This window comes from Grampus griseus, assembly GCF_964374135.1.
Source record: "Grampus griseus genome assembly, chromosome: 1".
Lineage (NCBI taxonomy): Eukaryota > Metazoa > Chordata > Mammalia > Artiodactyla > Delphinidae > Grampus > Grampus griseus.
This window is the reverse complement of record NC_139017.1, coordinates 132,738,777-132,760,037: the sequence shown is the minus strand read 5'-3', so window position 1 is coordinate 132,760,037 and position 21,261 is coordinate 132,738,777. Positions and strand designations below refer to the sequence as shown.

Here is a 21,261-nt window from a genome sequence, read left to right as displayed (position 1 = left end):
CAGAAACAGACTCACAGACTTAGGAAACAAACCTATGTTTACCAAAGGGGAAGGGTAGTGGGGAGGGATAAATTAGGAAGTTGGGATTAACATATGCACACTACCATATATGAAATGGATAATCAACAGAGACCTACTCTATAGCACAGGGAACTCTACTCAGTTCTCTGTAATAACCTATATCAGAAAAGAATATGAAAAATAATGGATATATATGTGTATGTATAACTGAATCACTTTGCTGTACACCTGAAATGAACACAACATTGTAACTCAACTATACTCCAGTGTAAAATAAAAACTTTTTAAAAATAAAGGAATGTTTCCCTTGAGGGGAAAAAAAGAACATAAGTGATTGATGGGAAGAGGTCAAAATATCAACATTAACAGGAGTTTGGAAAAAACTGATTCCAACTCTCATACATGACTTTAAGTGGTTCAAGACTTAAGTGGAGGAAGTAACTGGATATGTGGTAGAAATAGCAAGAGAATTAGAAGTGGAGCTTAAAGGTATGACTGAATTATTGCCATCTCATGACAAAATGTTAACAGACGAGTTGCTTCTTATGGATGAGCAAAGAAAGTGGTTTCTTGCGATGGAATCTACTCCTGGTGAACATGCTATGAAGACTGTTGAAATGACAATAAAGAATTTAGAAATTACATAAACTTAGTTGATGAAGCAGCAGCAGAATTGGAGAGGATGGACTCCAATTCTGAAAGAAGTTCTACTGTGGGTAAATGCTATCAAACAGCACTGCATGCTACAGAGAAATTGTTTGTGAAAGGAAAGGTCAATTGACATGGCAGACTTCACTGTTGTCTTATTTTAAGAAATTGCCACAGACACCCCAGCTTTCACCACCACCCTATTCAGTCAGCAGCCATCAACATCAAGATAAGATCCTCCACCAGTAAAAAGGATTACCACATGCTAAAGTCTCAGATGATGGTTAGCATTTTGTTAGCAATAAAGTACTTTTTAATTAAGGTTTGTACGTTGTTTTTTTAGACATAATGCTATTGTCACTTAATACACTACAGTATTGTGTAAATATAACTTTTATATGTACTGGGAAACTAAAAAATTCGTGTGACTCACTTTATTGCGATAATTGCTTTATTGGGGTGTTTTGGAACTGAACTGGTACTATCTCTGTGGTATACCTGTACATGTGAATTCATCTCATAATACTGAATATTTAACAAGAGGAAAGAAATTGTCATATTGTTTTAACATTAATTGCAATTTCTTCTCTTTTTCTTCCTTGTCAGAAAATTAGAGATTTTCTTTAAAACATTTGTAGATATTTTTATGAATATTTTCAGTTCTGCTTATTTGTTTACAATGGACATATTTTTTGTGGTAAAATAATATACTTGCATAAAGAATTATGTGTAGTGAATGAATTTTTATGTTGTTAATTGAACGACTAAATTTCTATGGGTGAAGAGTAGGGTTTTTTCAGATCTGATTTTTTTTTTTTAATCATAGAACATATTCAAAATATAATGACACTGGAAGAGTCTGTTCAACATGTGGTCATGACTGCCATTCAAGAGGTAAGCTATATCATGATCACATATGTGTGAAAATCCTAAACCAAATTATATAAAACTGTTCACATAGATTTTATGGATGTATATTTCACCCCTGTATAAACGAGCCCTTTGTAGTAGGTTTACTTATCTTTAGCTGTTGTGTCTTCCCCAAAAATTTCTTATAAGGACTTGAAGCCCAATTGTAGTACCTCTGCATTTTAAAAGTTAAATTAACATTGTCAGTTTCCTTTAAATAACTTCAACTGAACAAGATAAACAGCCTCTTGCCAGTTAGGAGTTTTTATAACTTCTCTTTGTTTCTGCCAGGTAGAGTAATCTTTTCTGAAATTTTAAAGTGTGTGTGTGTATGTATCTCATATGCATTTTCAGAATGTTAGAACTGTGAGCAAATAGAGTGAAAATTAGGTTTCGGAGCCAGGTAACCTGAATTCAAGCCAGTCTAGTTATCTAAGTTGTACCATAGAGATTCCGAATTCATTCGGTGCATGTTCATTCTTAAAATCAGAACAAAAGGCTGAGATGAAGTCAAGTGAAAAGGAGGCCTGAGGGAAAGTTGAGTGAAGGGTTAGTGAGGAAAACATAGTTTGGAAGAGGCATGACTTAGAGGGAGCCAGCATCTAGGACTTTAGAAGTGTGTATACTCTGAGTTTGCATTGCTGGTTGGAATTCAAAACATCACTATGCATAAATCTGCCTTTCATATGCAGAAAAGTTATTTTACAGGATCCTTTTTTTTTCATATAATTGTAACTCCTACTTTTAAAATGACTTCTCAAATTAGGAATTTTGCCACATCACTCATTTAAAGCTCTATTTTTAAAGTGCCAATTCATGTTACGGAAAAATAAATTTTTTTATTATGTGATGTGTTCAGTTTTATTTAGTAATTCATTGTTTAGAACTTGAATTATAATTTTTCAGTACATTAGTGTTTTAAATATATCTAAATATTTCAAGCACATTTTACTTATGTCCTCATGTCAATGTAATGCTTGAACACTGTGTTATTTAGCTTAAACCTCTATTCATTTTTTATTTGAATAATATAAGGATCATCAAATTAAGGCAAGGAAAAGTTAAACATAAAGCATTTTACTTTCCTTTCAAGTAAACATATTTTTTACTGTGTAAATCTTACTTTATTGTACTTAATTTTACTATTTTAATTCTAGTTGATGAGTAAAGAAATAGTGAGCTCTCCTACAAATGATGCTGTTGGAGAATTAGAGCAACAGGTGAGTATTTTAGTATGTGAGGAAAATGTTGCACAGTGATAGAGTTCCTTTGTCAATTACTATCTTAAAGGCTTACATAGGAGACCACATACAAGATTATTTTCTTCCATGAAATTTAGTATATTCTCCTATAAGATCTTAATTGACTATTATGCATTCCTTCATGAATGCAAGTAGTGTTCATCTCCAGAGTTTTTAATGATCATGTTTGAAGAGATGAGTGGCATTAAACTTTCCTGACATTTGTTAATACATATGTGGCCCATTCTGTATAGTTACATAATTAAATAGTACTTAAAAATTCTGCTGAATTCTAATTTACCTAATAAGGAAATATGATTTTTGTCACAGTTGCTTTCCTCTAATATTGAAGAATTAACTCAAAGGTCTTGTACTCAGGGCTTCTTTCCCTGGTTGTTTTACACAGTTGTTTTACATGGAGGAAAAGGCACACTCCTCTTCTGTATAACCAATCTGGGTTATAAGGGGAAGGGTAAGAGGAGAGGTAAATGCATCAAATACTTTTCCTGTTATATGTTTGGACATCTGACTTTCATGAGTGTCACCAGCCATCTCAAGAAGTATTTCAAATTAAAAAAATTTTTTTCTATAAAAATTTTATTTAAATATAAACATGCTGTGCTCTAAATTTTTTTCTGTGATAAAATAAACAGTTCATCCTCTAATACTCTGTTTTAAATATTTCACAAAGATTTACATAAAATTTTATTTCTGTGGGATCTTAGCCTTAAATGTTAATGAGACTCTGTTGATATTATTTACAGAAAAACAACATATTACTACTTATTTGTTAATAGGTAAATTTTAAAAGCATTTCCAACATCAGTGTATATATGTGTTTTGATAAAAGTATATTTTTCAATTTGTTTCAAAATGTGATGTACTAAGAGTTAGGACATTTTCTATTTCAGCTTAAAAGGGCCCTGGAAGAACTTCAGGAAGCACTAGCAGAAAAAGAAGAACTGAGGCAAAGATGCCAAGAACTAGATATGCAGGTATGGATCGAAGAATAATTTCCTCTTTAAATTTACAGGAGTCTTATTTTAATTAATTAATTAGTAAAGTGTTTTGGAGGTTGGGTTTCATTTCATGGAGGGACCATTGAAAGAGTCTGTTATAGGCTTGACTCTTCAAACATGAACTTTATAATTCTTCTTTTAGAGTTGAAAATTGCTTGCTTAACTACTTCATTGAGAGGGTCATTCTAATTGCAGAATTTCAGCTGCTTAGATGATGCCTTGGTTTGTTGTTTTGTAAAAAGGGGAAACTAAAGTATCTACTTTATAGGGTATGAATATTAAGTGGGGTCCTTTATGGAAATATTTAGAAGGGCTTGACCCCCAATAAATTTGAGATCCAAGTTTGTTTTGCTAACATGTATGTGTATATGAACACATGTGTGTGATTCTTGGGTTCCTATGCACATACGTGTTAGCAAAATAAACTTGACAGGAGAGACGGTAGTTAACAGTTAAAGGAGTAGATTGTCAAACCAGGCTGCCTATATTCAGAACCTGGTTATGTTACTAGCTGGTTGCATATGCTCAGGCCAATTGCTTAATTTCTCTGTACTTCATATTTCTCTTTTGAGATATGATGTGTTAATAGTGTATATCTCCCAGAGTGATGATTACATTTAAATGAATTAATATACATAAAGCACTTAAAGCAGGGTCTGGTGCATAGGGCTGTGTATATGTTTGCATGTATTGTTATTATTGTTATGTGAAAATTATGCAATAAGTCTCGAAAAATTATACAAAGATTTAAATGTACCATCATATTATGCTGTATGTAAATTGCACTTTTCATTCAAATAATGAGCTACATAAATAATTGACTCTGAAAAGTGTGAGGACAAGGAACAAAGGTTGTGGTAGCATTATCCTTGCTTGATGAGATAAATATCTAAAGTGATAGGGCTGGGTAATATTTCTAACATTCAAGGGTCTGCAAATAAGAAAACGAGAAGTGACTTGGTCAGGGTGACTCAGCTACGTAGGGCAGTGACAGCACTAGAATCCGGATCTTCTAACGTCATCTTTAAACATCACTCTTCTATGTTTGAACAAAGCCAGTGTTTATATTTGTACAAAGCTAGTGTCTCAAAATTATGAGAACGTCTACCTTTTCTCCTTTTTCCTTTCCTAACCACACTCACCTTGCATATATATCATCACATATATGCACAGACCTGCACAGCATCAGAGATGTTTTATTTTCAAGTAAGATTATATCCTCTCTCCAGAATACCTCATATAAAGAATAGAGGATTGAATCATTCAGGTATTACCAGTCTCATGTAGGATCTCTGTACGGTTTTCTGAGAAATTCTTATTCAAAAAAGAACACAAAATACTGTGTTAAAACATTTCAGTGTTTGTAACACATGATGGAGAGTATGTGATGATCTGATTTTAGTTGAAAAGTGTAGACATCCCAAGTTTTGGCATTTTTAATTCCAGTATCAAAATAGAGTCAACCCTCAACTATCTGCTACACATGTGAAATGAATATAATCAAAACTGCATATAATCAAAACAAAAATAATTAATTTAACAATATGAATTTCACACAGGTGTATATGATACCCCAATTTTATAAGGAAAATTATTTTTGAAAAATGTTTACTTTTAATCATACGTCACTTGAGAGTGATTCTAAAATTTGGGGGGAATTCTTTTTTAATACTCAACCAAATAAACCAAAAAAGAAAAATAAGCTGCAAAGAAATTCACCAAGGGCAGGTGAATAAACAAAAGGGCATAACCTAATGAAGTTAAATTAAAAGCTGGTAATCAAGGAAAGAAGCAGGCATATGATGTTGACAGAGGTGCTGCATGGCAGGAACCTGCTGTTCTTCCTTCATCCCCAGCCCATGCAGGGGAATCAACAAAAATCTTGAGACTTCCCACAGTAATCTACCCAATCAGAAGGAAGTTCACACTATGAGTCCTTCATTTTCTTTGGACTGGGGAAGAGTGGAAATGATGGCTAAGAAGAAACTAAGGACTCTTTCTGATAGGAACAAAGGCTGTAGGGCCACACACTGAACTGGGGAAACAGTCTGATGCCCAAAGGAATTTCTCCATGGGAATGGAATATACTTCTCACCACCCTGGTATGAAGTACTTAAACCTCAGAAATGAGAGCCTAGCCCAGGTGTTATAAAAAGATTGCCCGTTGTCTCAGCTGCCCCGATGCTGCCCCCCCCCCCCGCCCCACTATCTTCCCTGACCATTCACAAGGCTATATAGAGAGGTGGAGAGAAAACAGTCCCAACTATTACCCAGAGGGGAGAACATACTGGGCCACGGGTTACAGTGGAAAGGGTGTCCAAGAAGTCTTCAACACTATGCCAGAACAAACAGGGTATCTTAACTGCCCACAAAACATGAACTAGATGAAAAGAATCAGAGCATGACATCTCTGTGAACATTACAGACTAAAACCAAAAACAGACAAGAGCATGTAAAAGACAACAGCCAAGCTTAGAAAATAACTTTCACTTCATTTAGTATTACAATTTCATAAGAACACATCAATAGAATAGACTAGGTGGTAGGACAACAAAGTGAAGGTTTGAAAGGAAATCGCAGCTAGATAGAAACAAATCAGTGAATAATGTTTAACACCAACCCTTACCCTAGTTAAGCTATCAGACTTCAAGAATACAGGAAAAACAACTCTGTCAGTCAAGCAGAAAAGGTAAGTCACCCACAAAGATAAGAAAATCAGGCTCCCCTACAACTTCCATGCCGGAACATAGAGGAGCAATATCCGCAAAATGCTGAGGCAGGGAAACAGCATTAACTGAGGAGTGCAGGTGCAAACTCCCTTTCTTGAAAAAAAACTACTCATTGACACAATCCAGTTAGCAAACATGTTTTAATCAGAATAAAGAATGCAAGAACAGAGGAGATTCTGTAGTGAAAGATCTGGTGATGAAGCTCAGTCCATTTAAATAAAGATCTGTGTGAGTTCTGTGTAAATTATGGTTATAGATACTGGGACAAATGAAATTATGACTCATTAAGTCAGGAGTAAGGCCTGATTATGCGTACTTTAAAAAAAGATAGAAAAAAAAATCCACATGAGAATTTGATGTAAAGTTTTGAGAAACTTTCACAAAGTTTTGGTCCAAGATGATTATGGGGCCTTGGGGCAAGTTAGGACAGGTTTATCAACCACTCTATACCTGCCTTTCCCAGTCATTATTCATACCACCTGGCAGCAGTAGGTAACACTGCTTCACTTACTGCAGTAACAGAGGCTGGTTATTCTTGCTTCTAGTATGTTAGAGAAAAGCATACTTTTACCCAGCATTGTATAAGATTCAATGAGGCAGTTATTTTCAAACTTAAGGTGTCTACATACAGAGTATGTGCGACTGGGCACAATGTGATAAAGAGGACTCCAGCTATAGAAGTTTACTTTATATTTTAATTTTTAAAATAATTATAAAAATATTAAGTCTGAGTGATGTGAGAATATGAGTATTATTTTTGAGCTTTTTTTTTTCTTTTTTAGCTTTTTGAACTTTCTGTCTCTTTTAAATAGCTCAGAGAGAGACAGAGACAGAGAGAAACAGAAAGGGACAGAGGCAGGTACAGAGTGAACCTAAACAAAATATCACCATGGCATCTTGTTAAAAGAGATGCCTAGAACCACCACTGGACACTCTTAAGTCACCCATCTGGGATGGGTCCGAGGAATTCTCATGTTTAATACCCACCTCCTTCATATCTGTGATAAAGGTGGCTCTAGAACCACAATGTAAATTGCATGGATAGGAACAAGGTTGGTTACCCACTAGATATTGAAAACTAAGTTTGCCCGTGCTCCTCTCCCTTCTTCAGGGGATTCTTAGCCAGTTTGAAGACAGGGTATTGTTTCTCCTCTACCAGTCTTTTTACAACAGCCCCTACCTTCAAGCTAGAACGAGATCTTGTTTTCTTTGTGGGCCCCCAACCCCCCATAGTATACTTCCACCAAAGCACCACATTTTCTGTCCTGTAATTGTTTACATTTCTGCTGTAGCGATCTTAAAAGGGCACAACCTCTCATTCTTTTTTGTATCCCAAACACTTAGGATGGTACATGACAGGTCATTAGACTGCTTGCATGACAAGAATGGATGCATGCACTGAATTTAGGAAGAGAAACTGTTTCCTCCTAGACAGGTCACTAGACTGCTTGCATGACAAGAATGGACGCATGCACTGAATTTAGGAAGAGAAACTGTTTCCTCCTAGTCTGGGAACAGTTTCCCAGCCTTTGTTTGTGTTCCTCATTTGGAGGACAGTGTTTGTAACATACCTGCACTGTATTTAAGACTATAATTTGATTTTAATTTCCTCTTATTAGCTTGGTGTGTCAATATGTAGTCCCATTCCCATAACTGGACTGAATTGATTATACCTTTTGAAAATATAAATAGCAAACTTGTGCAATATTATATTGTAAGTTATGGGAGGTCAACCTTTTTTCAAACTAATCTTAATAAAATCACACATAAACTTCTAGTCTTATAAAAGGTCACAGCCTTAGCTGTAAATTTTTAAAGATGTTTTTAAATGAAAAAGAAATAAAACTGAGAGAGCAAATCATGCTTAACATAAATATGTAAGTAAAATTAAAAATGTATCAAGTGCTGATGTTGATGTGATTCTGAAGTTACATGTTTGTATCCATTTTAAATAGTTTCAGTGTGCAGTTGCATTCAATTCAGGTTTTTGTTACTGATTCATTAACCAAATAATGTGCCCTATTGCCTGAAGACGTGATGTGTAACTGATAATTTTCTACCAGGAACCTAAAATGGTAACTTTGTATATATGTGTGTATATTTTGGCTTACTAGGTAACAGCATCCTAAAAATTTATACCTAAAAGGGAAACAAATTAATTTTTTGAAGTTCATTGGTATTTAGAGATTTTAGAGACTTAGAAACATTTTCTTTTCAGAACTAAAGCAAACATAACATTTGAAAGATATTCTTATATGAATTAACTCTGTTTTCTCTGTATTAAGAAAGTTGATTTCTTCTGACCCAAATCTCCCAGACCCAGAACTCCAGAGTTCTAAGGATCCTTAGAAATTATCTAGTCTGCTTGACCAAGCTATTTAATGGCTTGGTCAGATTTATTCTAAGCTTTTTTGCTATTGATGCTTATATTTGTGTATTTGTTTTTTAGGTGACAGCACTTCAAGATGAAAAGAATTCACTAGTTTCTGAGAATGAGATGATGAATGAAAAACTTGACCAGTTGGATGGCTCTTTTGATGATCCAAATACAATGGTTGCAAAAAAGTATTTTCATGCACAGTTGCAACTAGAACAATTACAGGAAGAAAACTTCAGGTAACATTTGTAGTGGAAATCATTTTATACAGTTTTATTAAAATAGTAGCTAAAAAATCATAATATCAACAACTAATTTTTAAGCATTACAAAGCATGTTTAGGATTAGTATCCTAAAAATACTGTTGAAAATACTGAATGGTGTAAGTGGTTCCTGCCCTCATAGGGCTAACGGTTCAGTTTGGCAAGTAGGATACATACGTAAAAAACAAAACAATTCAAAATAATGTGTGATAAGGGCCAAATGAAGGCCATAGGCAAGTCCAAGAGTAGTTTAAAGGAGTGATTGCTGAAGCCTGGGGAGAAGTGGGAGTTTCTTACGTAGGAGAAGGAACTTGATAATAAATGGAAAAAATGTAAATCTCAAGCTAAAGAAGATGCTTTTCATATAAACTTTTATATTTCTTCTTTTAAAAAAAAAGTGTACATCTAACCTTTAATAAAAATTGATTGTCTCTTATGTGCTTACCACTGAGCCTTGCACTATAAGGCCTTGAGGGTAGGTGCTCCAGTTGTACTGTATGTATTTTTGTTGTTGTTACTTTATTATTTTTTATTATTATTAGTTTTTTGTTTGTTTGTTTGTTTTGCGGTACACGGGCCTCTCACTGGTGTGGCCTCTCCCGTTGCGGAGCGCAGGCTCCAGACGTGCAGGCTCAGCGACCATGGCTCATGGGCTCAGCCGCTCCGCAGCATGTGGGATCCTCCCGGACCGGGGCACGAACCCACATCCCCTGCATCGGCAGGCGGACTCTCAACCACTGCGCCACCAGGGAAGCCCCGTTGTTACTTTATTTTGATATGATTTCAAACTTACCAAGAAAGTTGCAAGAATAGTATAAGGAGCTCCTTTATACCTTTCATTCAGATTTGACAGTTGTTTTACAGTTTTCTTCATTTGATTTCATTTCATTTGATTATGTAAAGCAGTCTCTTTACATAATCATATATATATATATATATATATATATATATATATATATATATACACATATATATACACACACGTGTTAGTTTTTGGAACCATTTGAGAGTAAAATGGAGACATGCCCCTTTACCCCTATATACTTCAGTATGTATTTCCTAAGAACAAAGATATTCTCTTATAAATCACAGCATAGTGATCAAAATAGTGAATTGGTCATTGATACAATATCATTATCTAATCCACAGATCATATTCAAATTCCAGCAGCTATTTCAGTGTCCTTTATAGGTAATTTTTTTCTTGGTTCAGAATCTAATCCGGGATCATGCATTGCATTTAGGAAATGGATCCATTTATTGATAGTAATGGATATTCAATGGACAATAGTTCCATTACTGTCATCATTTGTCTTGATGTTTAAATTGTCCCAGATTTGACCACTGAGAAACCTTTCAATTTCAACATGTTGCTATCCTTCTTTGAGTATTTTCTTACTTACTGGCACAACAAAATGTTCCAGACTCTTCTTATTCTTCCTCAACTCTAGAATCAGCCATTTCTCCAAGAAGCCCTTATTGCTTTTAGTGGAGAATGTTATTTAGAAACAAAGAACTATGCTCCTGATGAAACTTTCTGTCATTACTTCTGAGCCACCTTGGTGTACAGAGCTAGGAAATACTCTTGCACAGGTTCATACCAGTCCATGTTTGCACACGTGCGTATATGCACATATCTGCATTTATTTTCATACCTACAATTATGAACAATGCGTTCATCTTATCATCTTCCATTTTAGTCCAGTGACTTCAGCGTTCATTCTGATCTTCTCCATTTCCAAATTGTAACTCCCTTCTCCAACAGTGAGAAACCTGGCTTCCACTTTCCTCAAACATTTCCTCATTTACTCAATCCCAAAACACATAGGAAGTAAGAATTGCTAACCCATACCTCTGTAAAAAGCAAACTAATACTAGACTTCAGTACATTTACAGTTCTGTTTTTGTTATGATGACATTTGCATATTGTGAAATGAATAAATGCTGAGTACAATTTGGCATGTTTTAACAAATGCGTACATTTTTGTAACTCACACTTTTATTGTTTGATAGATCATTTCTGTCACTACAGAAAGTTCCCCTATGCCCTTCCCAGTCAACCCCTATCTCCCAGAGAGTAATTACTCTTCTGATTATTTTCCACCATGGATATGTTTTCTCTCATCTAGAAGTTCTTATAAATTGAACTGCAATATGAATTCTTTGGTGACTGGCTTCTTATGCTCAGCATATTTGTGAAATTTACAGATGTTGCTGAATATATCAGTAGTTCATTCTTTTTTATTGCTGAGTAGTATTCCATTATATGGAATTATTTCTCATTATGACACATTTTGCTTATTCATTTTCCTTTAGATGGGCATTTGGGTTTCCAGATTTTGGCTAATATAAATAAAGCTGGTATGAACATTGGAGTATAAGACTTTTTGTGAACATATTTTTTCATTTCTCGTTGGCAAATACATGAATGAACTGGTATTGCTGAGTTACACATTATGTCTGTGTTTAGTGTTAAAAGATACTGGCAAACCATTTCCCAAAGTGTTCATATTGTTTTACATTCCCACCAGCAGTGCTTGCTGCTGGTTGCTCTAGTTACTCTGCCTGTATAACATAACTTGGCTTTATCAAGCTTTTTAATTTTAGTTATCCCAGGGGATGTGTTAAGGGTGTTGAATTGTGGCTTTAATTTGTATTTTCCTGATAACTAATGATATGGTAAGCCCTTTTCTTGTGCTTATTGGCAATATATCTTACATTGTGAATCGTCTCTTCACACTGTTAGCCTATTTTTAAATTGGGTTGTTTGTCTTTATTACTGAGTTGTAGGAGTTTTAAAAATATATATTCTGGATACAAAATCTTTGTCAGATATACAGGTAGTAATATTTCATCCATTCTTGGCTTGCCTTTTCATTTTTCAAATGGTATCTGAAAGAGTTAAAGTTCTTAACTTAGGTGAAGTCTGATTTATCAGTATTTTTAAGATCAGTGCTTTTCGTGCACTGTCCGAGAAATCTTTGTCTGCTCCCTTGTCATGAAAATACACTCTACGGTTTTCTTCTAGAATCTTTATAGTTCTAACTTTCACATTTAGGTCTGTGATCCATCTTGAACTGATTTTTTGAAACTAGTGTGAGGTGTGGATGTGAAGCTTTATTTTTATTTTCCTTATGAGTATTTAGTTGTTCCAGTATCATCAGCTGAAAAGAAATTTATTTTACTCTGTCAAATTGCTTTGGCACCTTAGTGAAAAATGATACAACCATAAAATTTGGGTCATTTTCTGGACTCAGTTCTTTCCCATTGATGAATTTTTCTATCTTTATGCCTATAAGACACGATTTTGACCACTATGGCTCTAGAGTAAGTCATTTAAAATCAGGTAGTGTGAATATTCCAACTTTGTTCTTTCTCCTCAAAATTTGTTTTACCTCTTCTATCCTTTGCTTTTTTAGTCAGTTTCTGTTAAAAAAACAACCTTTTGTGATTACGATTTGGATTGTATGTGATTGATACCTTGACCATATTGAGAATTTCTGTCTATGAATGTAGTATCTTCGTCTATTTAAGTCTAATTTCTCTAGCAATTTTCTGTTGTTTCCATCATAGTTTTATGTGTGTGTTCTGTTAATTTTATTCCCAAATATTTAATTTTTTTGCTGTTACAAACACAAAACATTATTCTGAAAAGTTACTGCTAATATATAGATACACAATTGATCTTTGTATATTGAAACTTTTATCTTGTATCTTGAAACTTGTGTCTTGTATTTTGAAACCTTTCTGTCTTGCAAAGTTTCTTAATTTCCTTACTGATTCTTCTAGTTGTTTATTGAAGTAGAAAATCCTAAGGAATCTACACTCACCTTGTCTATTAATAGAGCTTTACCTCTTCCTTGTATTATTTCTGCCTTGTATTTATCTTCTTTGTTTTGAGCAAGAGCAAACATCTTGGTTTGTTCTGGGTCTTTGGAGAAAATGTTCAATTAAGTACTGTCAATTATGAAGCTAGCTGTAGAGTTTTTAAATTTGCTTTTTATCAGATTGAAGGAGTTCCCCCTTTATTTCTGCCTTGCTACAAGTTTTATCATTAATTGGTGTTGATTTTTGTCAAATGACTTTTCTGCGTCTTGAGAAGATGGTTTGGTTTTTCTTTTTCACTCTTTTAATATGATTAATTTTTGAAAGTTAAAAAATCTTGTATTCTAGGGAAAACCAATTGGTCATATTTTATTGTCTTATATACATATGACTGGATTTGGTTTGCTAATATGTTGAAAGTGTTTTTGTGTCTGTCTTTATAATAGATATTGGTCTGTAACTTTTTTCTCTTGTAATGTCTTTCAGGTTTTGTTATCAGAGTTTTGCTAGTCTCATAGAATAATTAGGAAGTATTCTCTCCTCCTCTATTTTCTGAAAGAGTTTATGTAAGAATGATACTATTTTTTCCTTCAGTATTTGATAGAATTTATCAGTAAAACAATGGGATCTGTGGTTTTCTTTGTGAAAGGGCTTTTAATGGCACATGTAATTTCAGTAATGGTCATAGGGCTTTTCAGATTTTCTGTTTCATCTTATGTCAGTTTGCTAAATTGTTTTTTTCAAGGTATATGTTTATTTGATTTCAGTTTTGAATTTATTGGCATAAAGTTGTTCATAATATTCTATTTATTGTCCCTTTAGTGACTGTAGGAGCTGTAGTGGTATTTCCTTTTTCATTCCTGATACTGGTAATTTGTGTTTTCTCTCATTTTTCTTGGTCACTCTTGCTAGAGGTTCATCAATTTTATTAATCTTTTCAAACATCCTTTATTAACTTTCCATATTGTAAGTTTTAGATCTCTGTTCTTTATTTATTTTACTTCCTTTGGATTTAATTTGCCCTTCTTTTTTTAGCCTCTGCAAGTTAGATGATTGATTTTAAGGCTTTCTTCATTTCTAAAATTAGCCTTTAAAGCTGTAAATTTTCCTCTAAGCACTGATTTAGCTGGGTCCCCAAAATTTGATTGATTGTGTTTCTATTATTATTCAGTTTGAAATATTTTCTAATTTCCCTCGTGATTTCTTCTTTGACTTGGGGATTATTTAGAAATGTGTTGTTTAATTTCTAAATATTTAAGGCTTTTCTACAGACTTCGTATTGTGACTGATTTCTAATTTAATTTCCTTGTGGTTAGAGAACATATTCCATGAGACTTCAATCTTTTAATATTTATAATACTTATTTTATTGCTCATCATATGTTGTATTGTGGTGAGTGTTCCATGTGTACTTGCAAAGAATGTGTGTTCTGTTTTTTTGACTGACTTGTATCATAAATATTAATTATATCAAACTGGTTAATAGTGTTATTCAGATCTTTTCTGTATTTTTACTGACATTTTTGTTTAGTTCTATCATTTATTGGGAGACTGATGTTAAAATTTTCGACAGTAATTATCGATTTGTGGATCTCTGATTCTGTCAGTTTTTGCTTTATCTATTTTAAAATTTTGTTTTTACTTATATATACCTTTATGATATGTCTTTCTGATAAATTGACCCTTTTATTATTATGAACTGTCTCTCTTTATCTTTGGTAATACTTTTTGTCTTTAAAATTTTTTTGATGTTAATATAACCACCCCAGCTTTCTTTGCTTACTGTTTGCATGGTACTTTTTTTCATCTTTTTACTTTTAATATATTGTGTCTTTATATTTAAAATATTTCTTGTAACTAAAATATATTTGAGCCTTGCTTTTTTTTATCCAGTCTGATAGTCTCTGCCTTTTTAATTGGTATGTTCAGTCCATTTGACTTTTATGTAATTTTTGACATGGCTGTATTTAGGTCTATCGATTTTCTATTTTTCATTTGTTATATCTAGTCTTGGGTTTATTTTTCTTCCTTTTTTGCATTATTTTCAGTTGATCAAATAATTTTTTAATATTTTAATTACTGTATTGTCATTTTAGTTTTTGTTGTTCTAGGCTTTGAAGTATTTATTCTTTATCATAGTCTATACTTAGAGTTAATACTTTACTACTTTACACGCTATGTATATTTTTGGATAACTTTAATATATACATTTTCTCTTCATCTTTTGAAATTAAAATTCCTGTTTGAACTAGAAAACCAAGCTCAGTGTTTTAGAAGTAAAAATGAAAATTCTGAACATCTGTTGCTTCTCAGGTCTGTTTTAAAACCAACAGCTGAAAACTTTAGTTTTTCTTCTTTTGAATGCAGAATCCAAAAAAACATTTTAGAAGTAAGTTTTGCTAAGCTCATATCTCAGTAAGAAAACAAATAATGGAAATTACATTATAAATACTTGTTTTCTTTATGCAAGGCTCGAAGCTGCAAAAGATGATTACCGTGTTCACTGTGAAGAACTTGAAAAGCAATTAATTGAATTTCAACATAGGAATGATGAGTTGACTAGTCTTGCTGAGGAAACAAGAGCCCTGAAAGATGAAATAGATGTTCTTAGGTATGGCATGTCTAAATATAATTATGTCACTTCTAAGTTATTACTTAGTCATTTCAGTATTCCATATTTTAATCAGGGATTCTTAGAGTTTTCCCTATGTATCAAGTATTGATCAGTTTTTATCCAGCCTCCTAGTCTTTACTTCTTTTATGCTTGTTGATAGTTATGGACTGTTTAAGGATAACATTTGATTCTTGTTAGGACAGTTTCATAAACCTTTTTCTTATTTCTCATTTAAGAAAATGATACCTTTTTCTTAAAAATTTGTAAGCTGAGTTACTTTTAGATACATTTGGCTTGACTTTCTTGTGCTTACTAGTATATCTTGTGAAATTTTTGTGTAAGGAAATGCAGTCACAAACCACATTTTGACATTTGATAAAATATAGATAAGAATCCTAGCATTTATTTCAAGGTTATCTCAGGTTTGTCTTATAGTCTTTGACAATATAAAATTTATATTTAGTTTTTGCCTGTAAAATGTTACTGAAGCAAGTAGTCTATCCACATGACTTTTATATTTTCTGTTAAATTTTTTTAATCAGCCATTTTCTTGCACAGTTTTTAATGTCCTTATTTTAAACGAAATCTTTATAACCATTAATTTGAACTTGCATGTGATATTGAAGTGGTTTGGTTTATTTATTTATTTTTGCTCTAGCCCAGTTGTCAGATAAGCACAACTCCAAAGGGAAGTGCTTTGCTAAACAAATTATAAGTTGAGTCAACTTCCTTAGTATATCAAATACTTAGAGCAGAACTACATTAAATATTATGCACAAAGCACAATTGGCCTGTAAGCTACAGAGCAGCTCAGAATTGTTCAATTATATTTAGAAAACCATTCTTTTTTTATACATTTTTCTGATATATAAAATAGTTTGATAATTCAGTTTGTCAAATTTGAAGCATTTTTATTTTGATGACTTTATAACGGAAAGGTTGAACTTTAGACAGTTTTAGGCCTGAGTCTGTCTCCAAAGTTCTCGCAAAGTTTATGATTTCTTTTCTCTGTCCCTCTCATTTTTTTTTAACCAATTGATAGTTCATTGGGAAGACTCATTTTACAGCCAGAATAACATTGTTATGTGTACTTACTAGTTTTTACACAGTAATGTTTAGTCTTTGTTATTATAGGGCTACCTCTGATAAAGCAAATAAACTGGAGTCAACAGTTGAGATATATCGTCAGAAGCTCCAAGATCTGAATGACCTTCGCAAGCAGGTGAAAACTTTACAGGAAACAAACATGATGTATATGCATAATACAGTCAGCCTAGAAGAAGAATTAAAGAAGGCAAATGCAGCACGTACACAATTAGAAACATACAAGAGACAGGTAAGAAAATATCTTGATTTTTTAAATCAGTAAAATTGAAAAGAGTTTAACTTTGAGTTGTCTAAGTCTTTTACATTTTTGTTGGCTTCTGAGCTTGTATATTTTTTGGACATTTTTATTGTTTTGTTAGTATTTCTGGTAACCAGTGATAAATGCCTAGAGAATGGAGTTATAGCCTAAAATATTCTCTTCTGCTGTTTATCAAACAACCTAGATAAACAGGGTAGAAGGCTGATATTTTTTTTTTGCTAAGTTATTATTTGTGTATTTTAAAACTTATGTTTATTCTTATCTACATGCCATTTCCACAAATTTTTTTTTTGTTATATAAATTAACCAATTTTTATAGGCTAGCAACATTTCAAATGGTGGTGCTTTACTGGGCCTTCAGTTCCTTCAGTCCTCTGATGGCAGACTTTACTGTGACAGCAGAAGTGGTATTGTAGGTCCAGGCACCACCAGCTACCGTTTTCATGCAGGAACCACAGTGCCAAATGCCCACAGCTCATCTCTTCATCTTGGTTTTGCCACAGAAGGAGCAAGTGTATTTGGCATGCTGGCTGATTTCAGTTTTCTTCACCATTTTCCTGAGGGAGGCACCATAATGGGTCCCGTATTTACCCACAATTCCAACCTTCTTGATGCATTTAGCCACGTCGCTGCAACCTAGGACCAAGCCCAGAGAGTCCACAAATATTTAGAATTAGACTATAATCTTAGTATAAATTTTATTTCCAGTTTCTCATTTATTGAACTCTGAAAAGCTATCAATATTATATACTCTCATTTTGTACTTTTGTTTCCGATAAAAGGTTCAGGATCTTCACGTTAAACTTTCCTCTGAAACCAAAAGGGCGGACACACTAGCATTTGAAATGAAGCGGCTTGAAGAAAAACACGAAGCTTTACTTAAGGAAAAAGAGGTAAACGTAAATATAATTGATATGTAATATGTATGTCTTGTTTTAGTTTTTAATACTGTCCTTGCTGTTTTAAGAATGGAAGTGATGTAATCCGTTCTGTCTTTCTCCAAATTGAAATTGGTGATATAAAAGAAAGTCTTGTAGACATTTTTTATGGGGTTTTGTAAGTTTCTTTCATATGGGAAGATGAAGTCACAGAGCCTAGGTCATGTCTCAGTGCATGTTTTCCAGCTCTAGACTGTCAGCTCCTTGAGAGCAAGGACCATAGATGCAATTTTTTAACAGCTTTATTAGGATATAATTTATATACCATAAATTTCAGCCATTTAAAAGGTATAGTTTAATGGTGTTTAGTGTATTCACAGGGTTGTGAAACCATTATCACAATCAAATTTTAGAATACTGTCATCACTGCAAAAAGAGACCGTGTGCCCATTAGCAGTTACCCTGCATTCTGGCCTCCCTTCCCTCAGCCTTAGCAATCATTAATCTACTTGCTGTCTCTATAGATTATATGAATATAATATATATATAATATACGAATATTATATATATGAATATATAATCATACACTTTGTGGGTTTTGTAACTGGATTCCTTCATTTAGCATAATGCTTTCAAGGTTCAACCATGTTGTAGTGTGTGTCAGTACTTCATTTTTATTGCTGAATAATAATCCATTGTATGGATATACCACATTTTATTTATCTGTTCATCAGTTTATGGACATTGGGTTGTTTCCACTTTTTGCCTATTAAATGAATAATGTGGTTATAAACATTTATGTATAAGTCTTTATGTGGACGTATGTTTTCTTTTTTTTTTTAATATTTATTTTTTGGCTGCGTTGGGTCTTAGTTGCAGCACGTGGGATCTTTCCTTGCAGCACGCGGGATCTTCATTGTAGCGCGTGGGCTTCTCTCTAGTTGCAGTGTGTGGGCTTCTCTCTAGTTGTGGTGCGCAGGCTCCAAAGCACACAGGCTCTCTTGTTGTGGCACGCGGGCTTAGTTGTTGTGCGGCATGTGGGATCTTAGTTCCCCGACCAGGGATCGAACTGGCGTCTCCTACATTGCAAGACAGATTTTCAAGCACTGGACCACCAGCGAAGTCCCTTCATTTCTTGAGTATATACCTAGGAATGGTATTGCTGGATCATATGATAACTATGTTTAACTTTTTTAAGAACTACCAGACTTTTCTAAAGTGGATGAACCATTTTTCATTATCACCAGCAATTTGTAGATTCTAATTTCTCCACATCCTTGACTAAGTATATTAAATTTTAATTTTGGCTATCCTAGTGGGTATGAAGTAGTATAGCATTATGATTTTGATTTCCCTAATGACTAATGATATTGAACATCTTTGCATGTACTTATTGGCCATTTCTAATTATCTTTGAGAAATATCTCTTCAAATTATTTGCCCATGTTTTGTCATTTGCCTTTTTAATTTCAAGTTCTAAGAGTTCTTTATATATTCTGGATATAAGTCCCTTGTCAGATACATGATTTGCAAATATTTCCTCCCATTTTGTGGGTTGTCTTCTCACTTTTTTTTTTGATGGTATTTTTTTTGCAGCAGAGTAGTTTTTTTATTTGATGAAGTCAAGGTTATCTATTTTTTCTTTTGTTAGTTTTATGGTGGTGTTTCTATGAAACCATTGAATAACCCCTTAAGGTTATAAAGATTTATTCCTATGTTTTCTTTTAAGAGTTTTATAGTTTTAGCTCTTATATTTACTCTGTGATCAATTTTGAATTAATTTTTTATGTGGTGTGAGATAGGTTTCTAACTCTATTCTTTTGTGTGTGTATATTCAGTTGTCCCAGCACCATTTGTTGACAAGACTTGCCCCATTGAATTGTCTTGGTACCCTTGTTAAAAATCAATTGACCATGATACTGTAATGATGGATATACCTTTGTCAAAACTCATAAAAGTGAAACAGAAAGAATGAACCCTAATGTAAGCTATGTCCTTTAGTTAATAATAATATTATTATTATATTGGCTCATCATTTCTTACAGGTAACCACAATAATGAAAGATGTTAATAATAGGGAAAATTGGGGAATGGGGGGAGATGAGGGAATATATGGGAACTTTGTACTATCTGTTCAGTTTTTCTGCAAAAAAGTGTATTAATTTTTTTAAGTAAAAAAAAATCATTTGGCCATAAATATATGACTTTATTTCTCGGCTTTTCTTTGTCATTGATGTGTATGTCTAGCTTTATGCTAGTACCACACTGTCATGATTACTGGCGCTTTGTAGTAAGTTTTGAAATTGGAAAGTATGAGTTCTCCAACTTTGTTCTTCTTTTTAAAGCTATTGTTTTGGTTATTCTGGGTCCCTAGCATTTCATATGAATCTTAAGATCAGATTAGCAATTCCTGAAGAATAGCCAGATTGAGATATTGATAGGGATTGCCTGAATTTGTTGATCAGTTTGGAAATCTGGCCACCTTAATAGCATTAACTTTCTGATCCATGACTGTAGGATAACATTCCATTTATTTAGGTCTTTAGCTTCTTTCAACAATGTTTTGTAGTTTTCCTTGTACAAGACTGCACCTTTTAAAGCTTTATTCATGAGTGTTTTATTCTTTTTGTTACCATTATAAATGAAATTATTTTTTCAGTTTCATGTTTGGATTTTTCAATGGTAATGTATAGAAATACAATTGATTTTTGAACACTGATCTTGTATTTTGCATCCTTGTTGGATTCACTTAGTATTTCTAATAGTTTTTAGTAGATTCTTTAGGATTTTCTATATAGAAGATCAGGACATCTGCAAATACAAGTAGTTTTACTTCTTCCTTCGCAATCTGGATGCCTTTTATTTCCTTTTCTTGTCGAATTGTTCTGGCTAGAACCTCCAGTACTTTGTTGAATAGAAATGGCAAGGGTGGATATCCTTCTCTTGTTTCTGATATTAGGGAGAAAGCATTCACTCTTTCATCATTATGTATGTTACTAGCTGTGGGTTTTGTTTGTAGATGCCCTCTATCAGGTTGAAGAAGTTTCATTTTATTCCTAGTTTGTTGCATGTTTTTATCCTGAAAGGTTTTTGGATTTTGTCATCTGCTTTTTCTGGGTCAGTGAGATGATGTGTGGTTTTTGTCTTTTATTGTATTAATGTGGTATATTACACTGATTTTTGATATTAAATCAGTTTGCATTCTTGAGGTAAATTCCACTTGGTCATAGGGTATAATCCTTTTTATATACTGCTAGATTCAATTTGCTAGTATTTTGTTGAGTGTTTTCCCATCTATATTATAAGAGATATTGGTTGGTAGTTCTCTTTTGATGTCATTGCCTGGTTTTGGTATCAAGATGATACCACACAG

The 21,261-nt window shown here is 33.3% G+C and overlaps 1 protein-coding gene and 1 pseudogene across 2 annotated transcripts in view; one reads left to right on the top strand and one right to left on the bottom strand.

The window, feature by feature from the left end:
• The window catches only part of HOOK1 (hook microtubule tethering protein 1), a 64,115-nt gene that overhangs the window by 24,875 nt on the left and 17,979 nt on the right, over window positions 1–21,261 (top strand). The window contains exons 6-12 of the mRNA XM_082677134.1: window positions 1,496–1,563; window positions 2,736–2,798; window positions 3,731–3,814; window positions 9,017–9,183; window positions 15,501–15,641; window positions 16,779–16,980; window positions 17,793–17,903. Of these exons, the coding sequence (XP_082533260.1) occupies window positions 1,496–1,563; window positions 2,736–2,798; window positions 3,731–3,814; window positions 9,017–9,183; window positions 15,501–15,641; window positions 16,779–16,980; window positions 17,793–17,903 (836 nt within the window). The remainder of the gene's footprint in view (window positions 1–1,495; window positions 1,564–2,735; window positions 2,799–3,730; window positions 3,815–9,016; window positions 9,184–15,500; window positions 15,642–16,778; window positions 16,981–17,792; window positions 17,904–21,261) is intronic.
• On the bottom strand, window positions 17,357–17,767 carry LOC309829559 (large ribosomal subunit protein eL43-like; annotated as a pseudogene). The gene is made up of 2 exons: window positions 17,746–17,767; window positions 17,357–17,646 (listed from the first exon to the last, which is right to left on the bottom strand). The product of its transcript is annotated as a large ribosomal subunit protein eL43-like (transcript).